The sequence below is a fragment of the Hylobates moloch genome, unplaced genomic scaffold, assembly GCF_009828535.3.
Source record: "Hylobates moloch isolate HMO894 unplaced genomic scaffold, HMol_V3 SCAFFOLD_23, whole genome shotgun sequence".
Taxonomy (NCBI): domain Eukaryota; kingdom Metazoa; phylum Chordata; class Mammalia; order Primates; family Hylobatidae; genus Hylobates; species Hylobates moloch.
This window is the reverse complement of record NW_026652298.1, coordinates 11,842,224-11,855,673: the sequence shown is the minus strand read 5'-3', so window position 1 is coordinate 11,855,673 and position 13,450 is coordinate 11,842,224. Positions and strand designations below refer to the sequence as shown.

Genomic DNA, 13,450 nt, shown 5'->3' with positions numbered 1-13,450 from the left:
GCTCATTGAAAAATTTTTCTTCTTACATTGGCCAATAGACTATGCATGACAAAAATGAATGGCAAAATTTCATCTTAATTGTACACCTATATGACTAATCCTCATTCATAAATTATAATTTTTTTGTCATTAATTGGTCCATTATTTCAAGAGTGGTTTTAACTTTTAACACCTAAAGTTTGCATCCTCTCCTCCCCAACCTTTTTTAGGTTCACAGCAAAATTGAGTGGAAGGTACAGAGATTTCCTGTACAATCCTTAACCCCACACAGCCTCCCCACTATCAATGCCCTGCACCAGGTACACTTGTTACAATTGATGAACCTATCTTGACACACCATTATCATCCAAAGTCCCTAGTTTACATTAGGGTTGACTCTTGGTATTGTACCTTCTATGAATTTGGCATATGTGTCATGACATGTATCCACCTTTATAGTATCATACAGAATAATTTCACTGCCTCTGTTCCCTTGCTTACCTCTTTTTAAGTCCTAAATTGCAAACTGTAGTTAAGAGATTCTGAATACTGAAATGACACTTAGAATCCTAAGGATAAAAAAGAGAAGGCAAATGCCCGGACAGAAAAAATAGGCCAAAAGTAAGAGCAAAGAAAAAGTAAAAAAGAGCAGCTGCATTTCAAGAAATAAAACACTTCATCCCTTAAAGAGCTGACGCCATATTCTTTGTGTACTGCTTTTCCTTCTCATTCCGTTCCAAGAATTCTGAGAGGGTCCTGGCTAACACACTACAGCTCAGTACTAAGGCGGCAAAGTACTTAGTTATAGCTTAAGCAAATTCCCATTGCAGGTAAACATGTAATGGAATGATTTATACCTTAAACTCACTTACTTTTAGGATATTAGTGGCAAAAACTACATGCAGCCTGAGTTGGATGGTCTCTTTGATATTACCTTGATAGGCTCTACAGTCCTCTACACTCTATTCTTGAATAGGGTTAGCCTGATTAAATAAAACTGAAGAGATTTAAAACCTATACTCAGACTTTGCAGGTGTTAAGTCCTTTCCTTTCCACTCATCTGCCCTTTATTCAGCACAAGGGATATACTGCAATATAACATCAATTCTTCTTGCAGTGTGTTCTGCATATCATCTGTTCCTTAATCATTGCTCACCCTCCTAGACTGATGCAATCTTATCTATGCTACCTCTGATTTTCAGTACTATGCTCCCTCTAATCTATCACTAATCACTAACTCCTATTACTGCTCTTAGGAGATTAAGTCCTATAGTAGTTTCCAAGTGTCCTAGAAATTAATTCCAAGATCCTTACCTTACCTCTGTTTCCAGGTCTTTAATAAGGTGCCCCAGATTACCCCTCCTTCCTTATCTTCTTCATCATCCTCCCTCTGCCTGTTTTAAATGCCCTTCACCTGACAGCTTTGTTTCCAGTCAGGGATTTCTTCCATGCTGCCTACATGGCTAGAATGCCTCCTTCCCCTCAGGGCAACCTACTGGTCATCTTCCTCTCACCATTTAAACTTCACTCTCCATGAAGTCTTGTCAGATACTCTGTTAGGAGATACTACTTTTACTAAAATAATGGATCACAACCCTAGCTATACCCTGGAATCACTAATGCGTGACAAGTTAAGCTTCAACAGTATGTGAGGCGCCTTAAAGTAAAATACTGATACCTAGACTACATACCAGACAGACTCTCTAGGCAAAGGAACCAGATGTTGGCTGTGGTGGGTTGCTTTTTTTTTTTTTTTGGTCTGTTTTTTTCCACAGCCCCACAGGTGATCTATTGAGCAGCCAGAGTTACGAACCACCACAGGCTGAGCATTCTTTAATCCAAAATGCTCCAAAATCTGAAACTTTTTAAGCACCAACATGACACCAGAGTGGAAAATTCCACACACGACCTTGTGATGGGTTGTGGTCAAAAGGCAGGCATAAGGCCAGGTGTAGTGGCTCACACCTGTAATCCCAACACTCTGGGAGGCCGAGGCAGGTGGATCGCTTGAGGTCAGGAGTTTGAGACCAGCCTGGCCAACATGGTGAAACCCTGTCTCTACTAAAAATACAAAAATTAGCTGGGGATCGTGGCACGGGCCTGTAATCTCAGCTACTCGGGAGGCTGAGGCAGAAGAATCACTTGAACCCAGGAGGCGGAGGTTGCAGTGAGCCAAGATCGTGCCACTGCACTACAGCCTGGGTGGCAGAGTGAGACTCATCTTAAAAAAAAAAAAAAAAAGTTCATTTTTAGCACAGTATAGACACTCAGCAAATTTTACCACAAGTTTGTTCCTTGCTGATCTTGTCTTTCCTTTAGGTAAAATATGGTCAAAATTAATGCCAAAACCTACAAAAACCTGGAGAGAAAGTCTTCGAAAGTAAATAAAACACAGCCCAAGGAGGAACCTGATTCTTACAGTTCCCTGGCCATAATGTATAACGAGTTTATATCCAAATTACACATAACCACCAGTAGCTGCATCTACTGCTGTTTCCCATGCTCTGCTTCTTGGTCTCTGTTTGTTTGTTTGTTTTGAGACAGTGACTTGTTCTGTCGCCCAGGCTGGAGTGCAGTGGCGTGATCATAGCTCACTGCAGCCTCCAACTCCTGGGCTCAACCAATCCTCCCACTTCATCCTCCTGAGTAGCTGGGGCTATAGTAACATGCTACCAGGCCTGGCTAATTTTATTTTTTGTAGAAATAGAGCCTCATCACCTTGCCCAGGCTGGTATCCAACTCCTGGCTTCAAGCAATCCTCCTGCCTAGGCCTCCCAAAGTGCTGGGATTACAGGCACGAGACACCATACCGAGCCAGTCTCTATTTACAAGTACCCAAACCCAGGATGGGTATCTAGAGAGAAACCTGCTGTCAGGTGCTGGTCTGCCAAAAACTTTAAATTGAATAAATCTGACCAGGTATGGTCGCTCACACCTGTAATCCCAGTACTTTGGGAGGCCAAGGAGGGAGAATTGCTTGAGGCCAGGAGTTCAAGACCAGCCTAGTCAACATAGCAAGACCCCATCTCTACAAACAATACAAAAATTAGCTAGGCATGGTTGTGCATACCTGTAGTCCTAGCTACTTGGGAAGTTAAGGTGAGAGGATTGCTTGAGTCCAGGACTTGGAGGCTGCAGTGAGCTATGATCATGCCACTGCACTCCAGGCTGGGTGACAGAGCAAAACCCTAAAAAAAATTCCTTTTGATACCAAAACAATTTAAAAGTTATAAACTTACAACTCAAATAGGTACTAGAGTATAGGAAATAGGCTAATAATGACAATGCCAATTTCAATTGGCTGACTAGGGCTATCAGGGCTGATAATGCTGTATTAAGAACTCTGAGGCTGGCCGGGCGCAATGGCTCAAGCCTGTAATCCCAGCACTTTGCGAGGCCAAGGTGGGTGGACCACGAGGTCAGGAGTTCAAGACCAGCCTGGCCAACATGGTGAAACCCCATCTCTACTAAAAATACAAAAAAATCAGCCAGGCATGTTGGCGCACGCCTATAATGCCAGCTACTTAAGAGGCTGAGGCAGAAGAATCGCATGAACCCAGGAGGCAGAGGTTGCAGTGAGCTGAGATCACGCCACTGCACTCCAGCCTGGGCAACAAGAGTGAGACACCCTCTCAAAAAAATTTCTGAGGCTAAATTCATCAGGAATGCTATGAGGGATCATGGATATTGGTCATAGAGGAGGAGAAATGGCATATATGACACGTATTTTCCATCTAAAAGGTCCATAACTTCAAGAGTCTAACTAAAAAGCCTAATCTTCAGAAGGAAGGTAGTAATAATGTACACACAAAATGGCATACTTCTATCAGTACTAATCACACTATAGATGAATCACTTATTTACTTGTTTGTGAGGGCAGGAACTATTTTTGCTTTATTCATTTTTTGTATCTCCAACACCTATCAGAATGCCTGATATATAGCAGGCAGTTAATAGAAGTATATTCAATGAAATCTGCAGTAAAAAAAAAAAAGAAATATAAGACCACGTTATTTTGATATGCCATAATCACTTAAGGTCTATACTCCAAAATATCACACAACCTAGTGAATGATCATCTGAACTTCGTGTTTTATTGTAATGGGTAATGAGATCATAGTGCACTATAACCTCAAACTCATGGGCTCAAGCAATTCTCCTGCTTTGGCCTCCAAAGTGCTGGGATTACAGGCATGAACTACCATGCTCAGCCTAGAAGCATGACTTTTAAAAGGAACACTTCCCTCACTCATATTACTCTTGGGACATAGTTTAATATGGTGAAATTCTAATGTCTATTTTCACTTAGCACTATAAAACCATTAATATTACTTTACCGAAAAGAGCTGGAAGACAACTTTACCTGTATTTGTTCTACAACTGAACCAGAAGAATAGAAGTTTTATCCAAGGTTTAAAACTTGTATCTATTCTTAAGCTAAGAATCGTAATCTCAAAACAAACAAACACCTTAAAATTATTTTAGGTTACAAAACAGAGGTGTTAAAATTAAAGCAGATGGCTGAATCCAAGAATTAAACTTTGCAAAAGATTAATGTCATATTAATCACAACTATACTTGTGACTAGAAAGAACGGGGTCTAGATGATCTCTCAAGGAATCTTGTTCTGGATTTTCCACACTCTTGCCCCTTGTCTTATTTGAGCAGACACAGATTTAACTAGCTCTTTGCTATTTTCTCTAGCATTTTAACAATCATAACACATAAAACAAGTTGACACATAGCCTTTCCCCAGAGTTTCAAAATCTTTGTCATAAGAATCAAGTGGCTAGGCAATGAATACAGATTCCTGGCTTTCTGTGGTACTTTTGGAAGCAATAAGTGACTATTTTAAGTTTTTTGAGCTTCTTTGGTAGTAGTGGAAAGAATTTTACTACAGGGGTTTGCATGTCTCAAAAAAAAAAATACTAAAGTATACAACTTCACACCATAATCAGCAAACATCTGTCAGCAGCACTTAGAGAGCTGGGAGTGAAGGGATTTAGGCTTTGGCCCAGGCTATGCTCCTTATTAACCATGTGATCTTGGCAAATAATCCAACCTCAGATTCTTCACCTATAAACCAATAATCTGCCATCTTCCTACCCTGCTTACCTCATAGTGTTCCTGTGAAGATCCAATTAGCTAACATGTCTTGAAGCACTTGGAAAACTATTAAGCCCTAACAAATACATATACAGAAACATTATCGTCCTAGTCCTCAGGGAAAAGGGAACTATTAGGTCACAAATTCCCCTATTCCGTCCCACCCCCATAATCAATCACATAATTGTACCTAAAGAACACCTGTACTGCCACATGGTTCATCTTTATTACTTAAATTTACACATGCTATTCTCCAGAAGCCTATATAATGATGTGTAAAGATGAACTAGCAGAAGAAAAATGTGGCAAAGCGTATAAAGAATTAGGCCATTTAAAATCTTTTCTTAAACATTTTCTTTGCCTGCCCTGAACTCCAAAATTCCTGATGGGTCCTTTGAAATCTTCAATTGCCTCTTGATTTCAGATGTTAAAAGGAACTCTTTACACCAACACTTAACTAAGAAACAAGAATATTTTCCTCCCACAATTTTAGGTTTTGTGAACTTGTGGTAACATAGCACTTCTTACCAGGGATCATTCTAATCAAGCTCTGTAACACTGCTTGCTGGTGCCTTTCTCCCAAGTAAGAAGCAATTTCCTATATCTTGACTGGGCTGTAAAAAGCGGTATATGGTTCCAAAATAACAGAGTTCCTCCTTTACTGTCAAGGTTCTTGATAGTCTGATTTCCATGCTGAGCATGTCAGGTTCCTATCTGCCATTGACAAGTTGTATGAATCTAGATAAGTCACTTATGGTGATCTGGGACTCAAGTTTCCACATTTATAAAAATGAAAACTAGTTTATCTCCAAAAACCTTTCTGGTGGAAATATTCTAAGATTCTCTTCAGATCACATGTATCAATACCGTCACAGTACTGTGACTAAGAGACCCCCAAAGAACAATCCCACATTAGCTGCAGCTTCCAAATGTTCAACATTTTTCATTTCTTCCCCAGTCCCCAAAGGGTAGTCACAGCTACCACAGAACCGTTAACCGTGCAGCTAAAAAAAAAAAAAAAAAAAAAAAAAAATAGCCACACGACAGAAAGATTATAGGTTTTTTTAAGAGTCAGTGGGTTTTAAAAAGGGAAAGGAATTGAATCAGAAAAATAGGAAGACACATGTAAGAAAATATACCAGTCCAATTTCATACCAGGTTATCTCCTGTGGCAGAGAACAATCTTAGGATTCCAAGCCTAACCCGTCACTGATAACCTTAGAATACCAGAAAAGTCAGATTAACCTTAGCAGATCACTCAATTTCAATTAATGCTGTAGATCCTGACTAACAGGCCAGTGGGAAGTAGAGGGCCAGAGCAGGGAGGTAGCAGTACAGAGGAGCATAAATGGAAGGTTTCACTTCCAGCTAAGATGTCATTCTAATGATTAATTAAAATGGTTGAAAACTAAAAATCCAATACTGTATGATTTATTCAAAAACGATATGCAAGGAATTTTGCTAGGCATCCCAGTGGTGGGGGTGGAAATGGGAGTAATGACACACAGATGCATTCAAGGAATTTAAGAGTCATTAGAGGCTGGGCACAGTGGCTCACACCTGTAATCCCAGTACTTTGGGAGGCTGAGGTGGGTGGATCACTTGAGGCCAGGAGTTCAAGACCAGCCTGGCCAATGTGGCAAAACCTGTCACTACTAAAAATACAAAAATTAGCCAGGCATGGTGGCATACACCTGTAGTCCCAGCTACTTGGGAGGCTGAGGCATGAGAATCGCTTGAACTCAGGAGGCAGAGGTTGCAGTGAGCAGAGATTGCACCACTGACAGAGTGAGACTCTGTCTCGGAAAAAAAAAAAAAAAAGAATTATTAGTTATTAGTAAGTCCCATTACCCCATGCAGTTTAAAAACATAATATTAAGAATATGTACCCACAGGTATGAGCTGAGAGGAGTGGAAAAAAAAAAGTTACAGACCAAACATTAATACTTAAGGAAATATGCTGTCTCATGAATAATACAGAATGATTTAGGAATTCAGATGCTGACTGGCCATCTGGTTTTAGTAATCAGTGAAGGCTCATTAGGATAGTTTTTATCATGGTCTTGAAAGACAGGAATAAGCTCATTTTAGTGTACCTGTTTGCCCTTGGGATATGTTTATTAGTGTAAGAGCATCACTGATGGGAAAAGCATGGTCTGAAATAGGGACATGGATCACCATCAGCAAGCCAAAAGAAAAACATCAAGTCACCAGTTAATAATGGTCTGAAGCAGCCCTTCTTTACTCATGTCATTTCTACTGTCTCAGATATTAGTGTTCCTCCAACTGCAAAGTTTATTTTTGTTATAATAACCACTAGTGTTTTATCCAATATAGATCTGTTATGGAAGTGAGAGGAAGCAAACAAGCTTCTTTAAAGTGAAAAAGGGAAAGCTTGAGGGGCATTCTCCCAGACATCAATTTCTATTGTGAAACACTACTGTCCAATGCAAATGATCCTTCTGTTCTTTCGAAGTTCTCTACTAATCTTCTGCCTTCCACCAACTCCATCATGCATCTGAGGCACACAGAAAGATACATGACCATAGGTTAGGATAATAACACACTGTGATGACTTCCCTAATTTCTTATAGGCAAACCGCTTTTGAAACGTGGTTTTAGGTTAGTAGCACTTATGTAAGAACATAAAGCTCTTGTATGTCTGGAAACTTCTGGTATAGCCTGAAGGTGAAGGCTGAAAAGAACCAAAATTGCTTCAAGTTCAATAAATTTAAATAAAATATGCTCCGTAAAAATTAAAATGTATAAATCAAATATCATATATTTTTTCTGATAAGATTTCAATGTTAACACCTATACTCATACTTACGAGTGTAAAGAACTTACACATTTTATTGCACCCTAATTTTTTAAAAAATAAATTTCATCGTGCATAACTGAGGTTTATAACACGATGCTATGGAATATAGACAGCAAAATCGTGAAGCAGATTAATATAGCTATCATTTCACATAATTACTTTAACAAGAGCTGCTAAAATCTACTTATTTAACAAAAATCTCTAATACAATTTTACTAACATTGGTCCCCCTGTATCTCTAAACTTGTTCATCCTACATATCTGCTATTTTGTATCCTTGACCTACATCTCCCCATTTCCTCTCCTTCCCCCCCACCAGCAGTAGTAACCACTGTTTCATTCTGTGTATTTTAGCTCCTTAAAAAAATATTCTACATGAGTGAGATTATGCAATATTTTCCTTAGTGTCTGGCTTATCTCATTTAACATAATGTCCTTCAGGTCCATCTATATTGTGGTAAACAGTAGGATCTCCTTTTTTAAGGCTGAATAATGTTCCACTGTACATTGTCTATACACACACATAAACATACACACACATAACAATTTCTTTAGCCATTCGTCACCCATCGATGGACATTTAGGTTGTTTCCCTGTCTTGGCTACTGTGAATAATGCTGCAATGAACGCGAGAGTGCAGATATCTTCACAAGGTGGTGATTTCCTCTCTCTTGGGTGTATACCCGGCACAGGGGTTGCTGTGCACCCAGAATCTTCAAAATAATATGTAAATCCTACTTTTGCTGGTATACTGTGAACTCGTATTTACCTAAAAAAATGACATTAACAGCACTCTTTCAAGAAAGTAATCTGAAGAGAAAATATAAAAGAAACCTCAACCCAAGTAAAGAAGGTATCTCTTTCCCATTAGTGTTACTGGTAACTTCTAAAGCTCTAAGCGGTATAATTTATCTTTTCATATACAGGATAATGATGGTTTCAGTTGTTACCACAAATTACCTCAAATATAATGGAGGAAAAAAATCATTAGCTATATAGGGTCTTCCAATATATCATACACACAACATGAAAATCAATCTAGCTTCACATAACTTGGTCAAACCTGACAGAATCCAAGGGGGGCGTGGACGTGAGAGCCAAGTTACTACTGACTAGGCTAGGCTAAAGGCTAATAAATAAGCCACTCATAAAAGGAATTGAGGCCAGGCACGGTGGCTCACGCCTGTAATCCCAGCACGTTGGGAGGCCGAAGCGGGTGGATCACCTGAGGTCAGGAGTCGAGACCAGCCTGGTCAACATGGTGAAACCCCGTCTCTACTAAAAATACAAAAAATTAGCTGGGCGTGGTGACGGCGCCTGTAATCCCAGCTACTCGGGAGGCTGAGGCACAAGAATAGCTTAAACATGGGAGGCGGAGGTTGCAGTGGGCCGAGATCGCACCATTGCACTCCAGCCTGGGTGAAAATCCGTCTCAAAAAAAAAAAAAGGAATCGGTATGAGTGATGGAGTCAGGAACACTACTGCTCAACTCGAGATTATCACACATCTCTCGTTCTTTCAATATTGGTACCGAAAGAAAATAATTTTACTTATCTCCCTCCGTGCATTTATTCCTTTACAATATGAACTATTTCCAGTCTGGCTGGCTTATCTCACTCCACACCCCAAGCTAGTGACATAAAACATTTTCCCCAAGAGAAACCTACAGAAAGATACATAAGCCTAAGGCTCTTAAAAAAAAAAAAAATGAAGCATGTGTCTTCACCTCGCCTTACACTTTTCTCAGTTACCTCTCCCGAGGGTGTGAAAATATCAACATCCGGTCGCCCACCCCCACTGTCTCAGCAGCGCCTCGCATTGACTCTGCCCATCCCCTATCCTTCCCTTTAGTCTCATCACCTTGGAGAAGCCCATCGAATATTTCTTCCCATTGCTCCCCCACCCTTATTCATGGCTCAGCGCGATATTCTCCACATCTTTCTCCCAAGGAAGTGGCAAAAAAGAAAGCAGCATGGTCGAGGACGAAACCGGGGAGGCCTGACAACCAGACGGCAGTTTAAGGCGACTGGACTGGCTCTTTCCCCCATCTCGGCCTCCGACCAGCAGTCGGTTCTCTAAATGTGAAATCGCTGGTCTTCCCGCTCCCCCACCGCCATCCCCGTCAGAGGCGAGGCCGGTAAAATGCAAAGACCGAGGGGTAGCGCAAGGCAGGGTCATCCCTAACGAAGCCCGCTCCCTCCCAGGCTGGTGTCCCTGGGGCGGCTGGAGATTGCGGGGGGGAGGAGCGAGCGGCCTTCGCCCAGAGACCCCTGGAGACGCGACCCTCGACACCCGGGCCCCTTTCCCACCCGGCTTCCCTCCCGCACGGCCCGGCCCGGAGAACTGCAGCAGCGCCCGGGCGGACCCCACGCCGGCCTCACTGGCACACACGCCACACACAAAAGCGCCGCGGCCGCCGCCTTCCCGCCCCCACAGCCCGGCGAAGCAATCAATGAGGCGGCCGGCGCCCGCGTCCCCTCCGTGCACACCCGAACACGGGGCCGAGCGGGCCAGCGGGGCTGGCAGCGCGGCTCACCATCGCTGCGCTTGATCTCCACGTAAATCCCGATCTGGATCTTGCCGAAGTTGGCCGTTGCCATCACCTCATCTGGAGCAGCAGCAGCGGGCCGAGGGAGGGGGACCGGAGGGCGGAAAAGGCGGGGAGGGGGCGGGGTAGGTGTGGGAGGGGGAGCGGTTGCCCGCGGCCGCGCCGGCCCGGGCGACAGCGTGAACGTGAGCGGGGCCGCAAAGAGCAGCTGTGGGGAAGCAGGCGGAGGCCCCGGGCCTGCAGGCCGGCAGGAGGACGCGCACGCAGGGTAGTTGAGGTGAAGCTAAGGCCGGGGCCGTGAGACGGCGCGGGGTAGAGTGGGAGGGCCCGCACCGCCCGCCCGGGAGCCGACGCTGGGGAGGTGGGGCGCCGCGCGCCTGCGCAGAGCGCGCCTCCGGCGTCTCTTCTTCCTCTTCGGCTGGCCTCTCCCGGCTGCCTCCAGGCGGCCCCGCCCAGCTCTGCAGCGGGGCGGGCGGCGGCCGCGGCTTGCCTGCCGCTGGAGCGGTGCGCGCTCGGCCCGGCCCCCAGCTAGCCGGCGTCGCGTTTGATTTCAGCGCGCTGCCTAGAAGACGCGGGAAGCGTCGCGCCGAGCTTTCTTGCCCTCTCGCTTCCGGGAATTGGCGCTGTTGCCGGAATGGGTTAAAGGCCACGTGGTTTCAGGGCTTTCCAGCGGGCTGAGGGATGTGAATTCAAGGGCCCTCCGTTGACAGTACGGGCTCGGTGTTTTCATCGGAAGGTGGCACCACCTATTTCCACTTACAGGTAGCTGACCCAAGTAGCCCTCCCAAGCACACTTGGTGTAGGTATCCCATCCAGTTGAGCTGGAAGGGAAGAAACACGCTTGAGGTGTCACCTACCCTAAATCGAAATGAAGATCCATCCCTTTATAGTCTTGCCTTATAGTTCATCACACTCAAAAAGAAGCTCTGTGGTGGGGCGTCCTTAACTATTCAGGTTACGAGGCATCAGATGCTGGTGCCCTGTTTCTGCTGAGGGTTCAAGACTTACCTGCCGTGGCCTGTAAAGCCAACAACTGTGACTCAAGGGAAGAAGGCAGACACATAAGGTTGACTAGGGAATGTGTCTTTTTGCAATTATTTAATTAGTCTGACCACATCAGCAATGTGGAAAGCAAGACTCTCCATCATGGCAGAGCAGGAAGGCCACATGGACCGGGGCCCTGGAAACTGTATTTATAGCACCGTGTAAAAACCTCCAAACGTCTAACTCCTGCTTGTAGTACTGGCAATTGATATGTTGGAAACAACACTTTTCATGGCCTACTTTCACTAGTCATTGTTTTTTGTTGTTGTTGTTTTGTTTTGTTTGTTTTTGAGAGGGAGTCTTGCTCTGTCGCTCAGGCTGGAGTGCAGTGGCGCGATCTCTGCTCACTGCAATCTTTGCCTCCTGTGTTCAAGCGATTCTCATGCCTCAGCCTTCCGAGTAGGTGGGATTACAGGCCCACGCCACCACGCCTGGCTAATTTTTGTATTTTTAGTAGAGACAGGGTTTCACCATGTTGGCCAGGCTGGTCTCAAACTCCTGACCTCAGGTGATCCACCCGCCTCCACCACCCAGAGTGCTGGGATCACAGGCATGAGCCACCCCGCCCGGCCTTCCCTAGTCATTGATAATCTCCCTGTAATAATAACTACAAATATACAATTTAAAATTTTTAAATTGGAAACTGGATATATACATCAATGCTTATGTGGATATATGTGTGTGCCTAGAGTTTTCAGTCTAATGTAAGTAATCAAGTAGGTCCTTAAAAAACTGTTAAAAGACTGGCTTCATTTGTAGCTTGAACATATTGAAGGTATACCTGTCAAAAGAACAATTCTATTGAATCCATTCTGAAGTGCGTATAATTTCTATGAAAAAAAACTACACTGGATAGACAATGTGGAAAATAACTTCTTTTACATTCCAGAAATGACACCGCACTTGAGAACCCCTGTTTCAAGTGAAATTTGACCAAATCAGAGTTTAGTTTTTATTTTTTCTATAATTTTGGGAGTTTTATCTGAACTCTTCGAGCTCCTGTCTAGAATTCATTTTCTGATGTCTCTGCAACTGAGGTATAAAACATCTATTTATATTTTATTTATACTTTATAAAGAATTCAAAGAAATCAAGCTATACAGCTCAAAGTTAACATTGTTTCATAAAATATTATTATTATTATTAGAGACGAAGTCTCACTCTGTCATGCCCAGGCTGGAGTGCAGTGGCATGATCTCAGCTCACTGCCACTTCCACCTCCCAGGTTCAAGTTATTCTCCTGCCTCAGCCTCCCAAGTAGTTGGGACTACAGGCGCGTGCCACTACGCCCAGCTAATTTTTTGTATTTTTAAAGTAGAGACAAAGTTTCACCGTGTTAGCCAGGATGGTCTCGATCTCCTGACCTCATGATCCGCCTGCCTCAGCCTCCCAAAGTGTTGAGATTACGTGAGCCACCACGCCCAGCCCATAAAATATTATTTGGTATTGTGGTTGCTGACACATACCTTACACTCTGTGGTTTATATGGTTAGTCTTAACCTTTAATCCATATAAAAGGTATTTTTAAAATATGCACATTGTTTTGCTCCATAAAAATGTATGACATAACACTTAACAAACACAAAACCTTTCCTTTATAAGACATACCCAAAAGTCTTACTTTTTTTGGTACACATCAGCATATGTATTTATCAAGAATTTCATTGTGGGCTTTGTATGCTAGTGGCTTCCTAAAGAGCAGCCATAAATACATGCAATGTGGCTATGTTTCCATCAACATCCTGGATCAAAGATTCTAACTCTGGCTGAGACATTAACAAGATATATATAATCCTAACTAGAACTACTACTAATAAGATCCTGAACTAGTAACTACTAATTAATCACTAAGATATATACCCTACTAAGAACGACTGTTTTTATTAGGATTATATAGTCTGCACTCAGACATTTGTTCAATGAGTTAACTTCTTAAACTGCTCAGTATCTCA

General features: G+C 43.0%; 1 protein-coding gene across 4 annotated transcripts in view; it reads right to left on the bottom strand.

Moving 5' to 3' along the window:
- The window catches only part of KIF2A (kinesin family member 2A), an 81,007-nt gene extending 70,207 nt beyond the window's left edge, over positions 1-10,800 (bottom strand). For all 4 annotated transcript variants that reach the window (XM_032145216.2, XM_032145218.2, XM_032145217.2 and 1 more), the window contains exon 1: positions 10,443-10,800. In XM_032145216.2, coding sequence (XP_032001107.1) covers positions 10,443-10,506 — 64 coding nt within the window. In that variant the 5' untranslated portion in view covers positions 10,507-10,800. The remainder of the gene's footprint in view (positions 1-10,442) is intronic.
- Positions 10,801-13,450: the final 2,650 nt, after the last annotated feature.